Here is a 20,826-nt window from a genome sequence, read left to right as displayed (position 1 = left end):
TGCCCACTCCAGCTCCCGCAGCCCCGGGGCACCCCGGACCGAGGGGGGTGCGGGCCCCCCCCCCCCGGGCCCCGCTGCAGGATTCAGCACCGGGATGCGTCGCTGCGGTTCCTCCCTCCCACCTCGTACGGGCGCACGGCGCCGGGGGAGGCGGGGGGGGACGGCGGCGGCGTGCGCGCTGCCTTCATCCCCCCCTTCCTCCTCCTCCTCCTCCTCTTCCTCCTCCTCCTCCTCCGGGAGCGCGCCCGCCCAGCCGGGAGCGAGCAGCCGGCGGGAGGATGCTGCAGCCGGCGGCGGAGCCGGGTGCCTGGGCAGGTAGGGCGGGCGGGGGGGGCGGCCGGGGTCCCTCGGCACCGCCGCGCCGGGGCCCCGGGGAGTCGCGGCCGTGGCGAAGTTGTCGGAGGCGGGGGATGCGCTGGGGGGGGCACGGCGGGCCCGGGTGGGGGAGCGAGGGCTGGCTGGCTGCCCGCCCGGGGGGATGCTCCGGTCCCCGCTCTCCATCCCGGCTCCCGCCTGCGGCGCCTGGAATCGGGGAGCCCGGCTGCGCAGCGGGGCGGGGGGGGGCGGCGGAGCCCCGGTCCCGCTCACCTTCCCCGCGGGAGGTGCCAGGTCAGGAGGGAAACTTCCTCCGAGGAACTTTGCCGGCTGCGCGGGGCTGCGGGACCCGCGTGGGTGCGCGGTGGGCGGCGGTGCCCCTCCGGCTCGTCTCTGCCAAGGTGTCGGCGCCATTGGGGTACGCGGGGTGTGACCCCCCCCGGGCCCGCGGTGGGCTCGGGTCTGCCGGCAGCGCCTGGGCCCAGGCGGCATTTGCCAAGGTGCCCGCACGCAGCCGGGGTCCCCGGCACAACCTGGGTGGTGGGGCCGTGGCCGTGGGTGGGCGGTGGGGCCGTGGCCGTGGGCACTGCCTGGGCCCCACTGTGCTGTCGGGGTGCGCATTACACCCAGCATGTCCCACGGCCCGGCTGCTCACGTCCCTGCTCGGATGGAGGCGCGGAGAGGTTGGCGTTGGAAATGGAGCCGAGGCTTTCTGGCTGCCTCCACAAGGGGTACTCGGCTTTTAAAGAAAAGGACTTTTAGTGAAGCCCCACAAAAGCGCTTTCTGTTAGTGATCTGGGCAGTGCGTGCCGGGTCTTGGGGTGGCTGAGCCCGGGGCAGAGCGGGGTCCCCTGCCCGGGGACGCACCTGCAGAGTAACTGGCTGAGCAGGAGCGAACTTGGGTGCGGAAGCAGCATCTTCATCTGGAAGATTGCCCGCTCTCTCCTCAGCTTTTATCGATATACTTTGCGATTGAAGCGGCGGTGAGTTATCACTGGAGCTTTTGGTGAGCTGTGCGTCGGGGTGGGGTAGGGCTGGAGCTCTTCTCTGCCCGGGAGCAAACCCCACAGGTCCCGGGGCGTGGGACGAGCCTAATCCTGCCCTTGGCAGCGCAGCGCCGGGGCTGACAGTGCCGACATGCTGGATGTGCACGGGGGAAAACAACTTCTTGCACAGACTCGGGACTCCCAGCTCTCCTTGGTGCACGTGGCTGCTTTTTATTTTCAGAGCAAAGCTTGAAAGTGCATCTTAAACACAGGAGATGATTCTGCAAGAAGGTGAGGGGGCTAGGGCCCAGCTTTGCACTCTTGGAGGCTTTAAGGGGTGTCTGGGTTAATTCACCGGTGTGAAGGGGATCAGCGCCAGCTCTGCTGCCGCGCTGCTGCTCGAGCTTCTCCTGCAAGGGCTGGATGTGTCCGTGTGTCCCGGGTGAGTGGGCAGCAGCCCTGCCCTCAGTGGAGCACGGCAGCAGATTTCAGCAGAAGTGTGAGGCAGGAGCTGGCCTTGCGCTGCTCAGCGCTGCGCAAAAATCATCTTCATCTCCGCGATTATCTGGGGTGTCTGACCGGGGAGCTGTGACGTTGTGTGTGAGCTGCTGTGTCTGCATGTGGGGCACGGTGCCTGAAAATAGCATCAATGGGCAGTGCCGCTGATGTGACAGTTTGCGAATAAATGAGGCTCTGTCCCCAGCTGCCAGCCTGGCCAGGAGTTTCTGCAGCCAACGCAAGTCAAATCCACCAGTGTTGACTTTTTTTTTTTTTTTTTAAGTGGCTGCAGGTGTTTTCCAATGGAGCATCCAGCCCAGCATTGGCTTCTCTGCGTGGTGTTTGTCACTTGGCTGAAACAGCTCTGTGGGGAGGAGAGGGACCGCACCGGTCCCTCCGCGGCTGCCGGTGTGACTCTGCTGACGAGAAACTCTCCTGCCTTATGTAAAGTTCCGTCGGGCTGGTGATAACGGGTGCTGTGGGGCTTCTTGCTCGTTCTGAAATCTGCCAAGTCTGCTAAAAAGAACGCTTGTATAATCCTGGATGTGGCTCTCTGTATGTAAATGTACAGAGCTATGCATTACCAGGGCGGTGACATCACACCGAGCGGTGACTTCCCGCTGCGCGTCTTGTGCACGAGCGTCCCGGAGCTCTTGTGTCGCGCCCGGCTCCATCTCTGGAGCGGGCTGCTCTCGCTGCCGGCGGCTCAAGTGGGAGTTGGCTTTGTTGAAACAGTGGCCCCCGGCACAGGTAAATCAGAAGGTTGGGGTAATAGTCCGGTGGCTGGTGGCTCACTGGTCTCAGGGCCTCGTCCCCGTCACTGGACCGTGCGGGCGCGCGCGTCCTGGCCGTGGTAGGGGAGGGTTGGGGGCCCGACCACTTGACAGAGCCCGACGGTGAACCCGTGCAAGGAAATGCCATCCCGCTCGGGGCTGCCTTCCCAGCCTTCCCCTCCTGCCCGGCTTCTCCCGTCTCTTTCCACACAAAGACACGAGACGCCCAACTCAGATGTGCCGAGTCTATTTTTGCTGGCAGGAAAGAGTAGAAGTACTGCAGAACCTGAGGCGCAAAACTGGCCCGGTGGCACAGCAACGTCGCCCCCAGAACTGTGGGCTCCCCCTCCCGCCTGCAGTGCTCCCCGCCGGGCTGTTTCCAGGCTGCTTCGCTCTCTCCGGGCCTTTTTTTGTGGCTGGAGTTGGCTGCCCTGCGTACCCAGCCGTTGTGGCACGGGATGAGGCTCCCATCAATGTGCTGACAGGGACGGGGCAGAGCTGCCCCAGCCCGTCCCGCTGTGCCCTCCTGCTGTGTGTCCCCGCGGGCCGGCGCCGGGGCTGCTGTTCCCGAGCGGAGCCTGGAGCGATGCCCTGGCCCCGGCAGAGCAGCACCAGGAGCTCCCTGGGCTGCGGCCAACCACAGCCATTCCAACCCAAAATACTCCTCAAGCACTGCCCCAGCATCCTTGAACACTGGCTGGTGGCCGGTAAAGGAACCCTGGTCTTGGGACTGTTATCTCCTGTATTTCCGGAGATCTTCTCCGTGCTTCGGCTTTTATCTGGCATTTCTGGGGAGATCTACATACTCCCACAAGTGCAGGGTGTAAGCCTCCTGTTGAATAAACAGGACCTTTGCACAGATGCTCTTGATTGAGTACTGAACATGTTAATCAAGTTGCTTTACACTGTTGACTTTCCAGGACTGGCAGCACGGGGCACTCTCCAAAGTGTGCCAGACTTAAAGATCATGGGAACAGAGAGCCCCTCCCTGAGCTCCGCATCCCTTCAAGCTACTTTTCTTGTTTCTCAGCTTGATCGAGGCTGATGTTTGAATTTTCCAAACCCGGAGCCCGCACTTCTGTAGCCCTTTAATCATTGCTAGGGAAAATAAAAATGCAAACATGTGCGCTCGGAGCAGAGTAATGAAGCCCATGAGGGTCTATTTGTCAATTTAGAAACAATATTGTGATGTACAAAGGCTGTTTCTTAGTCTGATGTTCTGAGATTGCCTCCAAAATAGTGTCATAATTTATGTGTCAGGAAGCCCCTGTCAAGAATTATATCTGTGCTCTCAAGGAAATCCAGTCTGTGGCTGCGTGGTAACAAGTGCTCATTTTTTACTAGAACCACAACAATTTACTTCCAAGTTGTAAAAGGGAACCTGTGTATTTCAGGTGCCTTGAGCCGCTCTGCGGACGAGCTGCAGGCGTGGGATGTACCCAGGGAGGGTCCTGGTTTCCCGTGGGAAGTTCGCCCAGCGCTCCCCTGGGATGCCACGGACGGGGGTTTTTGTCTTTTGGCGGCATTACGATGTTCTTCCGTGGTCAAGCTGCCAGCCCCCCCCTTCCTCACAGGGTCCCAAGGCGGGGAAGGGCCCCTCCACTGTCAGAGGGCTGTTTGTGGTTTTTAAATAAAACCCACCACTTTTTCCCCCTGCAATGTAAACAGGCTTCTCCCCAGAACGAACACCTGGCGGAGTGCCCGGGAGAGGGGCCGGCGGCGGCCGGGCTCTGAAGCTCCTGGGGCTGCAGGGCCCGAACGGGGCTGAGCCCCCGGGGCTGAGCCCCGGTGCTGGGCTCCGGGGGGCTCCGAGCCCTCCCCGTGGGACAGATCTACCCGTGCTGCTTTGAAATGGGGACGTTCCCGAGTCATGATTTTCCCTGACCTAATTATGGAAAATTTTCACTTAGTTGATAAGAAAGATCACTTGGAAATTGCAAGGGAAACATTTGGAGGTGAAGTCCAAATCCGTGCCCGTGTCTGCCCGAAGGCGGGAGCGGCTCCGGCTGCAGCAGCCGGGGTGCTGGGGTGCCGAGGAGGCCGGGGGTCCCCGCGGGCCATGGCGAGGCGCTGGGCGCCTCTGACCAGTGACCCTGGAGGAAGGGAACCACCCTGGGCGCAAGTTCGCTTTGGCTCAGCTCGGTCTGCCGACTCTTCCGCCCGCGAGCAGGGCGCCCAGCCCGGGCCCACGGCGCAGGGCACGAGCGGGGGCATCTCGGGGGGGGTCCGGCTGGCGCAGTGCTGGGGGGCAGATGCCACCGGCCGCCCGCCTGGCAGGGCTGTGCCCCGCGCTCTGTGCCCAGTTGGGGTATTTCTGGCTCTGACGTCTGGCCGCCGGCTCTTGCTCCGCATCGGCGGGGGGTGAAGGAGCTGTTGAGTGTGTGTGTGGGGGGTCGGCAGCGTAAAATCAGAGGCTGCTTCTCACCTTCCTTTCACCTCCCAGTTCTTTGAGGCCTCTGCTGCCTTCGAACCGGGAAGAGTACCGCAGCCCACTGCAGCAGGGAGCAGCAGGTCACATCTTTGTAAAACCGCATGGCGAAGGGCCAGCAGCTTTTTGGGGTTATTTTTTCCCATTGTCTGTTGGAGCAGGAGAGGCGTGGGACTGGTGGCCTCGGGGTGCCACGGTGCTGCTGCCCTGGCCGTCCCGCTGCTCCCGCACGGATGAGCCCGGGGCCAGCGTGGCAGAGGTGCCAACGGCCACCAGTGGTGGTTACTGGAAACCAGCCCCCTGGCCAGCTGCTTTCAGAAGAGGGGGGGAGCTGGACAGGCCCTGGCCTCCTCCTGCCAGGACTGACCCTGGCCACAGGCAGATGAAGTACAGCGCCCAGGGGAATTTCTGTTTGTGGAACACTTCAAGCTCTCTCCTCGGGGCAGCCGCAATTCCCGGGGGTGGTGCCCGCGGCAGGACCCTGCGCCGGTGCCACAGCCCTCGACGGGGCTGATTTCCCGGGGTTTCTGTGTGACTGGCCAGTAGCCCGTGGGCCACCGTGGCTGGCCGCAATTGGCACAGAGGGAGCGGAGCAGCAGCCCCTCACCCACCCGCTCTGCCCCATCGCCCACCCGCCGGCTGCTCCCGAGGGGGGACGGCAGCAGCGACGCCGACGGAGAGCACGAGCGTGTCCCCGCAGCACGGTGACACCGAGCAGCCCCCGCGCTCGCAGGGGACCGTGTCCCCGAGGCACAGTGACACTGAGCAGCCCCTCTGCTCGCAGGGGGATCACTCGGTGTCACCGTGCCTCAGGGACACGCTCGTGCTCTCCGTCGGCTGCTTCAGGTGACAGATCACAGCTCGACGCGCAGATGTTTCTCGGTGGCCCTGACCAAGCAGCTCCCTGCGGGTTTTTGTGGATGTTGGGTATTTTCTGGCACCCGACGTTGCGCAGAGCTTTGGCACTTGGCTCCCTGCACGACTCTGCTTCAGTAATTCTCAGTGAGCCTGGGCAGCAATTTGTGCGGATGGATCTTCAGCAAGAATTCCCACCACGTTAGCAGAGAAATAATTGAAGGTTTTGTGCCGCTCCCTCATCCAGCACCACCACCATCCGCTGCGCTCTCCTCTTTTAATCTGCAAGTCACAAAGATGTAAAAAAGAAGAATGGCAGCTGAGAATTAATATTTTTAAAACCAAGGACCCTGCTCTGGGACAGATAGAGTGTCCGGGCTGGCCCCGGGGGGGTCAGTGCCAGCCCCTGCCCGAAGCGGGCTCAGCCCCAGCGCTGCCGGGCGCCGGTGTGGATTTTGCCGCGTGGCTGCAGGTGGTGAGAGCCCCCGTCCCCCAGCGAGCTCCGACCCACCGCTGGAGGGGAGTCAGTTCCCCAGGACCTTTCTGGCTCTTCGTCCTCGTGCCGAGCCTGCTGGAGGAGATGCTGATGGGGGCCGGGATGGTCCTTGGGGGGCGAACCTCATGTCACGTTCCTGGAGAGCGAAGCGGAGCAGCCGGGACCGCCAGCTCATCGCAGAAGAGAAACAACCACAGCCCAGGTGGGGCTGGGCTCCTCCAGGCTATATTTATTTATTTTTTTTTAGTGTCACTTTTCCCATTACTGTGTGCCATCCGCTCCCTGCGGGCTGCCCTCGTGCTCCCGGGGAACACGTGCTGTGGGGACGCAGGCACCGCTGCTGTTTGTCTTGGTCGGGAGCGCCTCGGCTTTGCATTCGTTTGAAGTGCTGAAGGCATCTCAGCACAGAGCCTGTCTGTGCGCCGGGGGCTGGAGTTTCTTCTGAGGAGCCCTGAAATGTTTTTAGGAAAAAAAAAAGAAGTACCAAACAAGGGAAGCTTGTTCCTGAGCCGGCGGGAGACAGGGGAGCGGCACAGAGCGAGCTCCCGGCAGGACTGGGGGGCGAGACCCTGGGGGCCCGGCAGGCGTCCCCCCCCTGCAGCAGAGCCCTCCCGCCCATCGCCGGGTGAGCTTCGCCGCACACAAGGGCAGAGCCTATAAATATCCCAACTCCAAATTTTCAAGAAGCATTAGGAACTCTCCAGGCTTATTTTTGAGCGCTGTTACGAAAGGGCTTTAGCGGATTAAAGCGCACCCAGATTAATCTGTGCTCCGGCGGGCGCAGGGTGCGGGAAGGGCAGCTCTGACACCCCGGGGACACGGTGCAGGGGGGTCACTGGGGCTCCCCGTCCCACCGGGCACAGGGCAGCAGCGGCCGGGCCGTGGGGCAGGGGCTTCAGCAGTCCCCCCGCTCGCCCAGCCAGCATCCATAGTATCACAGGTTTTCACAGCTCAATGTCAAATTTCTGTCCTCTCTGCTTTCCGGAGGAAGTAATTAGCCAACAGGCATAATAGCAATTTAATAAGTGTATCAAATTAGCGAGCCAGTCATGGTGTAGGGCATGCTGTGCCTTCGGAGGAGCTCTCCCTGGGGCGGGGACGCGGTGGGCGGCCTTTCACGGGGGAGCACAGCGGTCCCCTCGCCCAGGCTGTTCATCCCGTGGCTGCGCGAGGGCTCGGTCCCGGCTGGGAGCTGCTGCCGAGCGCGGGGAGGGACCTGGGACGGGCACCCTGGTGTTTTAATCCGTGCCAGGATTTCCCCTCCGCGTCCGGCCCGTTGTACTGCTGGAAGGCACGCAGGGCTGGGGGCTCGCGGGGACCCCGACTTTGCTGCACCCCGGCTGGAGGTATCGCTGCTGGGAAGTGCCGGAGAGCAGCAGGCAGGGGAGGATGGAGGCAGCTGCCGGGGCCGGGGGGTCAGGGCTGGCGTGAACCCGCGGTCCTGAGCAGGGTCCCCGCTTGGCGCGTCACCTCCGTGGGGACGGCGATGGGGAGAGGCGCTGGCTCGTGGCAGAGTGCCGGCCGCATCGTTAATAAACAGCCGGCCTGTTTGAATACTAATTAGCACGTGGCACGTGAAGCCTGTTTTGGCTGCGGATGGAGCAAAGGGTGGCTGGTCCTGGGGGGCTCATATGGTCAGGGGGGACGTGGCCGTGGGGGGGTGGTGGCCGGTCCCAGGGGCTCGTGTAGCCAGGGCAGGCAGGGGCACAGGGGTGCCTCTCTGGAGAATTTGGCCTCTCTCAGCCTGCCCTGGCCCCCAGCAGCACTTTGATGGGGTGTAAATCAGTAATCGAGAGCAGGAGGCCCCCGCAGAGCCCGGACCCCGGCGGTGTGGGGGTCCTGCCCTTTCTCCAGCACCACTGAGCCCCATCCTGCTGCGGGACCGCGCAGGGGCACCCCGGCACCCACGGCTGCGGACCGGAGCCCCCTGCCCATTGCCAAGGCGGGTGCCAAAATTTCTGCCTTTCTTCACCTGCTGACAAGGCGTTGGAAAAGGGAGGATTTTTTAAAATATAAAACAAATAAAATTTGGTCTTCTGGTAAGGGATTAAATCGGGGCCCTCAGCTGTATTTATAGAAGGTTCAAAAGTAAATCTGTTCTCAGACTGAATAAATATTTTGCTCAGGCAGGCGCGATCTTCAGTTCATCTGTCTTGGAAAGACTTGAGTGAGAGGGGAATTGATTTTTTTCAGCTCGAACAAGGCAAGGAACTCTCAAACCCAGATAGATAGTGAAGTCCCATTATCGGCTAAAATGGGGAAGCAGCTGGGAAATCATTAAAGAGAAAGTGAGAACGAAGCCGCTTTAGGGAGGCAGCAATTCCCCAGCCCCCCCACGATGGCTGGAGCTGCCACCCCCAGGAGCTGCTCTGGGGCCATGAGGACGTTTGGTGACACCGGTCTGCCATCAGCACCAGCAGCTCCCCGGGGGGATGGGAGTGGCTGGCACTGGTCACACTGGATGTGGGGACAACCCACCAGCAGCCCTGTGCCCGGGAGGTGGCACGGGGGACCTGGGGGTGGCTGGGCCGGGATGGAGGGGGATCAGTGCTGCTGCAGTGGCAGTGCCAAGGACCTGGACCTCAGCCTCTGCTCCGGCACCGCTCCCCGGGGTCCAAAAACGCCGGCAGCTGGGCTGGCACCGCCGGGCACGGAGCCACCGGGGCTGGACCCAGCTCTCGCTGTGGCGGGCTTCAGCTGCGGCTGCCCGGTCTGCAAAGATGCAAAGAAATCCAGGAGACGTCCCTGTCCCCGTCCCCGTCCTGGCGGGACGCGGCCGTTCGCCCGGTCCTTGGGCAGGCCGGTGCCCCCGGTGCTGCGGCTGCAGGTGACACGGGCAGGGGCTTCCCCGGCAGCGCTCGCCCCGGCGTTGGCTTCTTTCGCAGCAGAATTCCAGCTCAAGGAGCTCGTTAGCTGAAGCCAGCACCCGGTGTTTCCAGACACCGGCTACCGCGCACACTAGAGCTTAGTGCTTTGCTCTTGACAAAAGCTGCTGCCGGGTCAGCTCCGGCGCGGCGTGAACTGCGCAGCGAGCGCTCCGGGGCGGCCCCCGGCTCACCAGGGCTGCAGCACTCCCCTTCCCTTTTCCGAGGTCATAAAGGAAAAAATAAAAGGAAGAATTAAGAAAAAAGCAAAGCCCTTGGCAGCGGTATCCAGTTCCTTCTCCCTGTTTTCTAGAGGAGAACCACATCAAGCGGACTCTTGTCTGCAAAAGCTGCCCAGCCCTGGGTGGGCAGCACGGCGCTGGGACGCCCGGGGCGTGTGAGTGGTGGCGGTGCCAGATGAGGGTTTGCTGTGCGAGCTCTGTCCTCCCCGTGCTAAAAAAAGCCACAAGATGAGCAAAATTATCCGCTGAGTCACTAATCATTCACCCGCTGCTTTAGTCACCAGCTTTTCCTACACTGGGGGGACGTTTGCCGCCGAGGGGGCATAAACTCGATTGTAATTGCATTAAATAGATGTGGCCGAAAGAAATAAAGAGCTGCTGCTGCATGCGGAGCTTCTGGCACCAGATTGATCATCAGGTCCTACAGCCACTGGAGGGGCTCAATTAATGCCGCCTCTCTAACGAAACCATCGATTAGTAGCGCCCGCGCGCTGCGGCGCTGAGCCCTGCTCCCGTGGAGATGGCCCGTGACAGCACACGTCGCTGTGTCCTGGTCCCTGCCCCTCTCCACGGGTGTCACAGCTCTTGCTGAGGGACACGGGCCGCTATTCCGCGGGGTGCCGGTGCGGCAGGAGCACCCCCTGCTCGGGAAGGGGTGCTGGGTGGGGGTTGGATGCCCATGGTGGAGGCACGTCCGAGGTCCTGGGACTCGGGGAAGCAAAGCTGCCTCCTGCCCCCATCCCCTGAGCCGGGGGGCAGAAACTCCTGCCGAGGAGCTGGCATTTGCCACGCTTCTTTCTCCAGTGAGTGACCTGGAAATGGCGAGGAAGGGCTGTGCCAGGGCTGCAGACCTGCCTGCGAGGGCGTACGGCCGGCAGCCAGGCTGCGCGCTCCCCCCAGGACAGCTCCCCCCGGCCCGGGGACGCCCCAGGCCCCTCCTGCTTGCCCTCTGGGTGCCAGGAGGCACCTTCTCCTGCGGGACTGCAGCCTGCTTTGCTCTGCCATTTGCCCCAGAGCATCTCGGATGAGGAAAGAGAGATTATTGCTCAGGTGTCAACACGTTTGCAGCTGCAAACGGATGCTGGCAGGGCTGCCGCCCCGTGCTGCTGCGGGGGCCGGGTGGGTGTCACGTTGCTGGAGCCTCCAGACAGAAATAGCTCCCTGCACAGCCCCATTTCCAGGGGGGCCGGGGGGCCCGCGGCAGCGGAGCCTGCGAGGAGCTCGGCATCGGCTGCTCCGGCCCTGGAAGGGGCTCGCTCTCACGGGGGGGGATTGCCGGGAGCTGCAGGGTAGCCCCGAGTCTGTGTGCGTGGAGCAGGGGCCTCTCGGGTTTGGTGCAAAACAGCGTGGGATTGGGCTGCAGATGGACCTGTCATCAGCTGGTGCCGTGTTGGCCGGGCTAGAGGGGACGGGCTGGCGCGGGGCGTCCTGTCCTGGAGCCCAGCCTGGCTGGGGGGGGATGTCCCGGGGTGGGGGGACACGGGCTGCTCCCGGCTGGGCACTGCGTGGCCTCGCTGACACCCATCCAGCCCGCTGGGCGCTGGACCTGGCCGTCCCCATCGCTGCTGTCCTCTGACATGCCCCAAACCAGCTTTTTCCCAGTCCCGGGCGGGTGCCGGCGTGTGGGGCTGGGCCGGGCAGTTCTGCTGCACCGCGGCTCCTGGGATCCCATCTGCGGGTGCCTCCCCGTCCCCCCCCGCGCCCAGCACCAAGAGCTTTTAGCTGAGTAACCCCGCCGGGCCGGAGCCAGGCACATGTGAAAGGGTCTGTCTCAGAGCAGGAAGGAGCCATAAAGGGCCTATTTATGTAGCTGGCTCCTTGCAATGTTTTCAGACACAGCCCTCGCATGTTTTCATAACAGCAACGCCTCCATCTCTCGCCAGCTGCCAGCAGAGATGAGCCTTTCGCCGCTGTCCTCCGCTCGCATCCCCACCGCGCTCGGGGCCCTGGGTGCCCGCGGTGGGTGCCGGGCTGGGTGGGGTGGGCACGGGGTGCAGGCGCTGTGGGGCTGGCACCCCCAGCGATGCTCCAGCCGCCCTCCCTGGTTCGCGAGCGCCGGGGTAGCGCGCAGGGCTGCGGCCGGCGTGGGGGCACGTGTGCTGGGGCCGAAACGAGGAGCCCCCCCCCACCCAGCATGTCCCAGTTCGGAGCGTGTGGTGCCCCTCCGGCTCTCCCCGCTCGCCCCGGGGGGGGCCGTGAGCTGGGGCGCTGGGCTGGCCGGCTGCTGGGGTTCCCTTTGGGATGCCGGCCCCAGCACCCCCCACCCCCCCGAGGCAGCCTGCAGGACCGTGCCTTGGCTGCCTCCCCCGATCCCGGCTGCAAGGGTGGCACCGTGCCCACGCACGGACACGCTCGGGCCCTTGGCACGGACGGGCTGCGCTGTCCGGTGGCCGTGCGTCCCGGGGGGTGGACTTGCCAGCACCTCTGCCCGGGCCACCTCGCCACCGTGTTTCCCATCGCCTGGAATTCGCCGGCGGGCAGCGCTGAGCACGGGGCTGCGTCCCGCGCCCGGCTGGAGGAGCGGTGGCTCCCACCCCTCACCCTGGGAATGCCCCCACGGGGAAACCAGCCTCTCCTCCAGCCACGGCGCCCACGCTGCTCCTCAGCCGGGCGCAGGGCTCGGTGCAAGCTGCCCCCCCCGTGCCCAGCCCTGCCGCCCCCCGCCGCAGGCAGCCGTGGGTGACACAAGGCAGCCCCTGCGGTGACGGTGCTGCAGCCATCGCGGTGTCAGGCGTGCCGGGCGGCGTGGGAGGCAGGCGAGCAGCACGGGAGGGAGGAGGGGGATCTCTCCCGTTGCGTGCCGATGCGTGGGAGGGAGGCAGGCGCCAGGCGCCTCGGCTTGCACGGGGCTGAGCGAGGCTCCTGCGGGCACCCCAGCACCCTGCGGGGACCCCGGTACGGCTCGAGCGCTCTCCTGGCCACGGGGCGATGAAGGGCTCCTTGTCCCCGTGGGCGCGGCGTGGCACGGCGGGTGCAGAGCTGCGGCCCCAGAGCAGCCGGGGCTGGAGCAGCAAAGGAAACGAGCGAATTGCCCTGAGTGCTGGGGGCGAGTCCCAGCCCTGCCGTGGGCACCGAGCTGGGACCCGAGCGTTCTGCTGCTCCCAACCCAGGCGAAGCCCCCCTGCCCCCCGCAGCGAGCTGTCTATGGCACGTGGGGTGCACGGCTCCGCGTGCCCGGGCCGGCCGCTCACAGCCCCTGTCCACGTGTTTTCCATGGCAGGGAGACAAGTAACTTTTCATGAGTCCATTTACGAATTCCTTTCAAACAGGAAAGCTGACCCACTAGAGCTCATTAAATAACATCAGTGGTGCTGCCCAAATAAATATTAGAGCTGCCACCTGCGCTGCCAGCCAACACTTGCTGCCTTCTGGCCTTCTTGGAGCAAAGGTTTCTCAGTTTAATTGGACACACGTGCTGCTCTCCTGACACCGGCAACCTCTGCTGCAGCAAAGGATGCTCACACTGCAGCGACTGGGTTCCTGCAACTTAATCCTGGCACTGCCAAAGCAGGGGCGTGAGCCCAGCCGGCTGGCGAGAGCCACGGGCTGCCGAGCAGGGACATAACGGAAGAAACCAGAACAGTGTGCGGAGCAGAGGTGACTAATTCAGGCCACGCTTATCACTGAACTGATTAAACCCAAGCTCTAAAACTCTTTTCCTCTTCCTTCTCTCCTCTAGCCAGTGAGTAATGTGTAACTTCATTAGTCCATATCCAGGAGACACTGAAAGACATGGACAATTAATTATCATCTGTCCTGTTTAATTTCCCTGCCTGTCAGTGATGGCTTCTCAGCGGTTCGTGGACGAGGCGCCGTTCCGAGGTGGGAGCTGCGGCTGAAAGCCAGAGCTCCTACAGCACAGCTCCCGCTCGGGACCTTTGCACCCCCCTCGCTCTTGGGGAACCCCTTGGTGGCACCCCCGGCCCTCGCTCTGGGGGTGCTGGGTCCAGCAGGGATGGGTCACCCCGTCACCCGAATACCTGCTGGGGTGGAACCTCCCGAGAGCTGCCGGCCAGCAGCCCAGGGTGCCGCATCGCAGCGGGGGGCTCTGCTCCCCTCGGGGGGAGCCAGCCCACGCGCCCCGGGGCCTCGGAGCGGCCAGCAGGACCTGCAGAACCTGGTGGACAGCTGACAGCTAATAAAAATGAGTAAAACCAATTAGAAGGGAAGTGGCTGAGCTCCCTCCTCCTGCGAGGCGGCTCAGGTAAGGGGTGAGCCACCCCAGCTGGCGGTGATGGGGATGTGGGGTGCCTCAGACGGGTCCCCCAGCCTCGGCTGGCTGGACGAGCTCTGGGAGGGGCTTTGGTAAGCACCTCAGCACTTCTATAAACAAATAACAGGTTGCAAAGTAATCTGCAAATGGAGGGATTGCCATGGCTCATCGGAAGGCGGCAGGCGCTGCCTGTGTGGCTCCTTTAGCCCAGGTGTGATGCCGGGGGGGATGCGGAAGCCAGGGATGGTTTTGGACCCGTTTCTGGCTCGCCTCCTCCCCGCGGCCCCGGTGCCGTAGCGCTTGGCCTCGGCCGGGGCCGTCCGTCCCGCCGCGCTGCGCCGAGCGGGGCCGAGGGCCGCGGCAGCGGGTCCCGCCGGGTCCTGCCCGCTCAGCGCCCACCTCAGATCCTGGTTACTAATTGCTCTGCAAAAAGCATTGCTCACAAGTTTCTTTCATAAGAAATGGTAAGCGCAGGCTTTGATTTAGCTCTCCTTTTCCTTTCTTCCTTTTTTTTTTTTCCCCTTCCTACCTTGAATGAAGAAACCCTTTTGATCATGCCGGGTTCTGACTCTGTAACAAGCATCTCTGTTTGTATCATGGGGTTGTCAGCGTGATAACATGACAACGCGTCTCCTCGTCTCTCACACAATGAATTATTTCTTCCACTCTTTCTCTGTACCATCTCTGGGATAAATTACTGCTTCCAGTATTAGCAGATGGGCTTGTCAACCAGTGAAGCATCCTTAAACTCTTAGATTATACGCTGCCCAGCACGGAGCGCCGGCCACTGCGGCTCAGCCAAGGCTGCAGTAAAGTGTTTGTGTGGGGAATTGTCAGGCTGGCTTGAAAGCAAATTGCTTTGCCAATTTATTTTCTTTCCTGTATATGAACATATTTTTCTTAAAGGGATGCTGTCACATTAAATATGGAACTGCCAACTGCAGGCATTAAAAAATCATGGGTCGTCCCATTTTCCTTCCTCCCACTCTAAATTCTAAGAAAACAATAAATTCGGGGTTCTTTTTACTTGTCATCTGCCTTTCAGCTAGAGACGCATTATCAAGCTGTTCCTGGCAGTCGGGAGGTTTGGGAACTTCAGCGCGGTGAGAAGTGCTGCGGAGCTGGGGCAGATCATGCCTGGGCAGATCAGCAGAGCCCCTTCTGCTGCGCTATCAGCGACGTCGGGATTTCTCTCTTGGCTCCATCTCTCCAAAGTTCAGGGCTTGGTAGCCAGCGGTCGGAGGGCAGAGCTGAGAGCAGTCCCAGTGACAAAGCCCTCGGGGAGCCTTCTGTTCCCGCTGAAGCTGAGGGGACTGAACAGGGTGCTGGTAAGCAGATTTTCCCCAAATTTGTTGCTGAACGCATGTTCATCATTGTCAAGCCCAATCCTGCTGCCTGGACTCGCTGTCCCATCTGCTGTGACTAATGCAGAAAATCCTTCTCCAGCCTTTATCTTCCTAAGCACTTTTTTAGGGAAGTTAATGGAAGTAGTTTTATGCAGCGGGTATATTGCTTAACTGGGGAAGTAAATCAGGCATTTGTCAGAATGAACAACCTCAGGGTAATTCCTGTAACACAGATTTGAGACATCTGTTTGGAAACAGGCTTCATTTTTGGCCGGGGGCCGGTGCTTTTCCTTCTCTTGGCCGCGCTGAACCCCACGGGGGGTCCAGCCCAGCATCCCTGGACAGGGAGCGCTTCGCCCTCTGCCAGCCCGGCCCCCTGCGATGCGCCGGGGGGTCCCGATGCCCCGTTTCGTTTGGGGGGGTCCCGGCGCGGGAGGGAATCGCGTTGGCTTCCACGGTGTTGGCCCTTCTGGGGTGCAGCGAGAGCCTCTGTCGAGACACGGGTGTTTCCATCCTGGTGCTTAAAGTCCATCCAACATCAGGTCGTGGAAGGTTCAGAAGGCAGAGGTAAAGCACGGTCTCATGCCAGACCTAACTTTTTAATGAAAACAGCTTTTAAAGCTCCGCTTTAAAGGTGGGCTCGTGGGTCAGCAGGGCTCAGTTTATTTACTGCTCCCCCCGAACCACTGAGCTCCACTGCGTGGGCCCCAGACCCTCCTCCAGGAGATCAGGTATTTGATAACTTTTATTTTAATAAAGCACTGGGCTTGTTTTGATGGACGGATCCAAGGCACTACATGGATTTCAACAGATCCCATTGCAAATATCTTTATTTGATACCCCTGCAATGACTGGATTTCAAATGTCACTTGCTTAGCACTATGAAATATTTAATTTAGGTTGTAATACAGTAGCCTGCAAGCGCTCCAACTTAAATTGGAGGTCTCCTGCATTAGCAACTATCCACAAACATGCTTAGAAGCAAGTTTCTGCCCCAAAAAGCTCCTGACCCAGATGCTGGAGTGAGGGGAGCCGGGAGGGAAGACCCTGCCCACCTTGGCTGCGGGTCTGCGCTGGGAGCCCGGGTCGCCGCTGTTGGATGTCGTGGTGGGTGTCCCCCTCCTCTGCCCTCCCGGGGTGTGGGGTGTGTGGGGCGGGGGGGTGCGACCCCCGCCGCGGTGCTGGTGGCTTCGTGCCGCCGGTGGGGCAGCCCCTCGCCCCGTATCGGGTGCCGGGGTGAGGACGGCGCTGCGTGGCGATGGCAGAGCTGCCTCGGGCACAGCACCCGCGTGGGCCGGGCGCTGGGCTGCGGCCGCATCCTGCCCGGGCGCGCTGGCCGGGGTGCTGGCCCCGGGGAAGCGCCTTTCTCTCCTGGGAACAAAAGCTTCAAGCGGTGCTTGCGTGGTGAGGCCTCCGAGCTTCGCCTCCTCTCCTTACGTAGCTCTAGCACAAACATGGCTGTAAGGAAATTTAGTTTGTCTCCGCAGAGGGAGCAGCGCTGGCTGGTGGTCTCTCAGTTGGGATTTTTATCGTTTAATGTGATAACCTCGTTGTGAGTCCTGGACATGTGGTAAATCATCTTCTGCAGGAACTTGCTTGTGGCAGCTTCAGCGACCTGCGAGATGGGCACGAGGCGCTGTCAGGGCTCAGGCCCCTCCCTGCGGCATAACACGTTTCCCTTTATTTTATTTTCCAAGAGAAAATAGATGCAGCAAGTTCAGTGAGGAGAGCGGTGAGGGTCAGGGTCAGGGCAGGAGTCACCTCGAGCAGCACGGGAGGGACGGCGCATTCGGGGAACTCCAGTACCGGCAAAGCCGCGCCACGTGCGGCATCTCCGCCTTGTCTGTGGGTCTGTGCGCGTTGTCACGGGGGCCGGGGCTCCGCTGGGGTGACAGGAGCCAGCCCTGTGCCCGGAGGAGTCGCTGCCATCTCACAAGCGGGGTCCGGATTTGATTTTAGGGGGATTTGAAAAAAAAAAAAAACAAAACCAACCAACCAACCAACAACCTGTTTGTAGCAACTCGGAGCAGCTCGGCCAAGGCTTGCCCCGTGGCTGCATCGGGTTGCGTTCCTCAGGACTATTTTGAGAGGCGAGCAGCGCGGAGGTGGGGGAGCAGCCAGAGCCGTCGTCTGCCAGATCCCTTCGGCTGGGCAGCCGCCCCGTGATGAGCGGGGTGCCGGGCTGACGTCCCCGCTTTGTCCCCAAAGCTCGGCTAAGCCGCCTGGTTTATTCCTCTCCTGCTGTGACCCTTCAGATCCCCACCTCGCCGGCTGCCCCCTGCCCTGGGTGCTGCCTGCGGGCAGCCAGCCCAGCCCCGCTGCTCTGCCCGCCTGCGTCCTCGGGGCTTTGTGCCCTGCTCGTGTCTGAGCATCGCGCGAAGGCTCGGCGGTGCCGGAGAGGGGGCTCAGGGCCGGGCTCGGCGGTGCCGGAGAGGGGGCTCAGGGCCGGGCGGCTCCACCGAGGGCAGGCACAGCCTCCCGCAGCCCCAGGACTGTAGTAGGTGGCTCTGCCCCGATCTTGGCGCTGATCAGAAGAAACCTGGAGGATTTTGTGATCTCGCAAGCCCCGTGCCCGGCGTTCCTTGGCTGGCAGCCTGCGGAGCGGCCGGGGGCACCAGCAGCCCATCGGGATGATGAATCTCTGGTGCCTCAACCTCCCCTCTCCCGCGGCTCCCTGACGCTGTGCTAACATTTACAGCTGGACCCCCAGGGGCCAAATGTCAGCCTCCCTGCCTGTGTTCGCCTGGCTTTTTTCTCCACTGGTGCGAGAGTGGGTGGGTCACTGCCGGGGGGCTCTGGGGAGCCCACCCTCACCCACCCAGGGGAGGAATGGGACCCGGCTGTGGCACATGCCCAGGCCAACGTGCTCGCCGGGCCCAGCACCATCTCATTTATCACCCTAAAAAGACACAGCCTGGGCACCCTGCCTGCCCTGCCGCCACCACCTTTTCTCTCTTGTTACCCCACACTCTGCCCGTTTGCTCCCTGCTGAAGCCAATTAATCAGCTTGTTACTGACGGGACGTTAGAAGCTGAGGGGTCACAGGACCCTGGGATGGGAGCTGAGAGGCACTTCCCAGGCTTCGATTCCTGGGTCAGAGGGCCATGTTCTCTGCACTGCTGCAGGAAAGCAGCGTTGTCCCCTCCACGGCATCTCCTTCAGTTCGGGTTTTAGCTGTCCTCGCTGTTCGGGAGCAGGGTTGAGATCTGCTGATTCAGGGGACACGCAGCCCTGCGGCGTTAATGATCTCTGATGTGCAAACGAGAGGACGGGCACAGCAGCACCGGTGTGCCCGTGCAATGCCCTCTGCGTGCCCCGGGTGCTGCAGGATGTCCCGCTGCCCTTCAGCGCGTGGGAGCAGGGCTGAGGGGGGCCTGGGGTGTCCGAGGGTAAGAGCCAGCCTGGGCAGTTGGGGGGGGGGGGGGATCAGACCCAAGGTCTGAGGATGGTCTGAGCCCCCCGCACGCCCTGGTCCCCATGCTGGGAGCCAGCCTGCAGCCCTGAGCTCTCTGGGGGGGCTGGCTCACACTAATCCTTGCTCTGACAACGGGTGGTTTATGGACTGATCCTAAAACGTGCCTCGCTCCGGCATTAGCAGAGCATATGTTGGGGCTGGGGGGGGGGCGGGCAGAAGGGGGCTGGTTTGATGCTGTCTTATGAAATGCTGCAAGTGATGCGGGCATGGCCAGGGCTCCCTGAAACCCGTGGTGTGCCCGGCTCTCAGTCCGGGATGCCAGAGCCTTCCTCGGTGCCGCAGTGGGTCTCCCGGGCCTCGCACCCCTCCAGCAGCGGCCGGGGTCTCTCTGTGAAGCCGGACGGGGAATTCTCTGGGCCCGGCTTCAGAGGCAGCCGGGGAAGCTGCGGCGTCCCCCCGCGCAGCAGCGAGCCGAGGTGCAGCCCCTGCCAGCTGGCGCCCGCTCCCCCGCGTGACGCCTGGGGCTTTTTGGAGACTCACTGAGCTGCCGGCACCCAGCTCATCCGCACCCCGGCTCTCGTCCGGAGCCCGCTGCTGCGCGCGGGTTTAGTGGCGACCGAACCGCTTGTGAAGCGCTCCTTGAAATATGAGCCAAGTGTCGGAAAGTCTCCGGGCGTAGGGGTGCCTGCGGTGCCCCGACGGCCGCGGCACACGGGCGGGAGCCGGCTCGGCGCCAGCGGACGGGAGGGCTCAGTGGTCCCTTTGCCGGTGAGCAGGTAAGAGCCTCCCGGTGCTGGGCTGGGGGCACCAGGCGCTGCCTCTTTGCCGAGCCCAGCCGGGTGGGTGGGCTCCAAACCGCCTGCGCCAGCGGTGAAGGGTCTGGGCGAAGGCAGGATGGTGCGGCTGCCTCCCCCCGGCCGGGCTCCTCGGTGCCCCGGGGGGGCCGGGGGCTCCCCGCGGGCTCTGGAGGGTGGGTGCAGCCGGGGTCCCCGGTGCAAGTACCTGCCTGGCCTCTGCGTGCAGCAGAGAGGGGGTCACGGAGCTGTTCCAAGTCTTGAACTGCCCCTCTGCTGAGATTTACACCCCAAGCACAGGGTAACTCGGCTAATTTGTGCATTCAGGCCAATTTAATGGGGACACACTGTCAGCTCTGACGGCAAACTTCAGTAGAAAAGCACAAACCGAGCCAGCAGTGAGACACGGCGATTTGCGGTGCACTCGGGTAAGGGTCTGTGGTATTTTCTGGCTTTCCTGTGGATCCTTGCAAATGCAGACAGGGCCGCGGCAAATTAGGCCATTGCTCAAGGGGTTTAAGTGAGTTTTGTGACAGCTGTTGGTGGTGACTTTCATACTAATTCTTATACTTCCGTTGCTTTTATTTACTATTACTTGCAGTCAACTAGAGATAAGGAAAGCGGATTCAGTGTTATGGAATCGTGAACTAAAACCAGATTTTCTTTTTTTAGATGTCTTGCTCTCTGCATGTTCACCCAAACTTTAGGTTAAGCTGGTAGTTTCCCTGATTCCACATTGCTGAGTGGGACAGATCTTCAGATTAGCAATTTTGGTGCCACTTCAGCTCCGTGGCGGAGGCGGTTTTACTGGAGTGGAGATTCTGGCTCCACGTGTTGTGTCTGTTGTGTTCAGGCCCAGTAAAAGACCAGTGGGGCACAAATGGGTGCTGATGGCAGGAGGGAGCCCGGGGGTCCATGCAGGGTGGGATGGGGAGAGTGACCCCGGGCAGATGCTCAGGCTGCGGGCCGGGACTCCCAGGGCGGCCTCGCTGGGTCTGTCCCCGGCTGGTCCGGGGTGTCAGAACCGAGGCAACGGACCCAGCGTGCATCGAACCCACTTTCTGACCAGGATTTCATAGCTTGGCCAGAATCCCGCTGTCCCGGTGACTTAGCTCATGCCCAGCCAGCTGCTTTTCTGGGTGCCAGCCTATTCCCCCTGCTAAAAAGCAGTCCTCTGGAGATTTGGGGGCCCCAGCGTGGAGGGTGGGAGGGCGGCTGCAAGACCTCTGCCACGTGCCCTGCGCTCCAGCTCCTCGTTTGCAGGCTGAGGGTGCGTAAATGTGTCAGCACGCTACAGATGTCCGCTGGCATCGCCTCCGCTAATCCCCCGCGCTCCTCCCTGCCCGCGTCAGGGGCTGCTGTCGCCCGCAAGCTCCTGGCAAAGCCGCCCAGCAGAAGGTGGCCAACTGTGGCTCGGGGCACTGTTTGGTCGGCTTGCCCAGCCCAGGGGCTCCCCGAGGTGAGGGACGCCGCGTCGGCACGGAGCTCTCCAGCTCCCGCAGCCTGTGCGGGCAGGTAGAGTTTCCAAAGAGTTTGGGTTGTGTCTAAGAGCTGAAGTAGAGGATGTCCCAGCATGGGGCTGCTTCAAAAACTCGGCTGCT

At 62.2% G+C, this 20,826-nt stretch overlaps 1 protein-coding gene across 2 annotated transcripts in view; it reads left to right on the top strand.

Moving 5' to 3' along the window:
- Positions 1-207: 207 nt before the first annotated feature.
- The window catches only part of LOC116961859 (zinc finger protein 385C), a 78,919-nt gene continuing 58,300 nt past the window's right edge, over positions 208-20,826 (top strand). Inside the window, exon 1 of one of the 2 annotated variants that reach the window (XM_042787240.1) lies at positions 208-315. In XM_042787240.1, the coding sequence (XP_042643174.1) occupies positions 279-315 (37 nt within the window). In that variant the 5' untranslated portion in view covers positions 208-278. The remainder of the gene's footprint in view (positions 316-20,826) is intronic. The other variant, XM_042787241.1, reaches the window with a different exon arrangement.

Source organism: Tyto alba, unplaced genomic scaffold (assembly GCF_018691265.1).
Source record: "Tyto alba isolate M040663 unplaced genomic scaffold, T.alba_DEE_v4.0 Super-Scaffold_12, whole genome shotgun sequence".
Classification (NCBI taxonomy): Eukaryota; Metazoa; Chordata; class Aves; order Strigiformes; family Tytonidae; genus Tyto; species Tyto alba.
The sequence above is the reverse complement of the archived record's forward strand: the minus strand, read 5'-3'. Positions and strand labels throughout refer to the sequence as shown.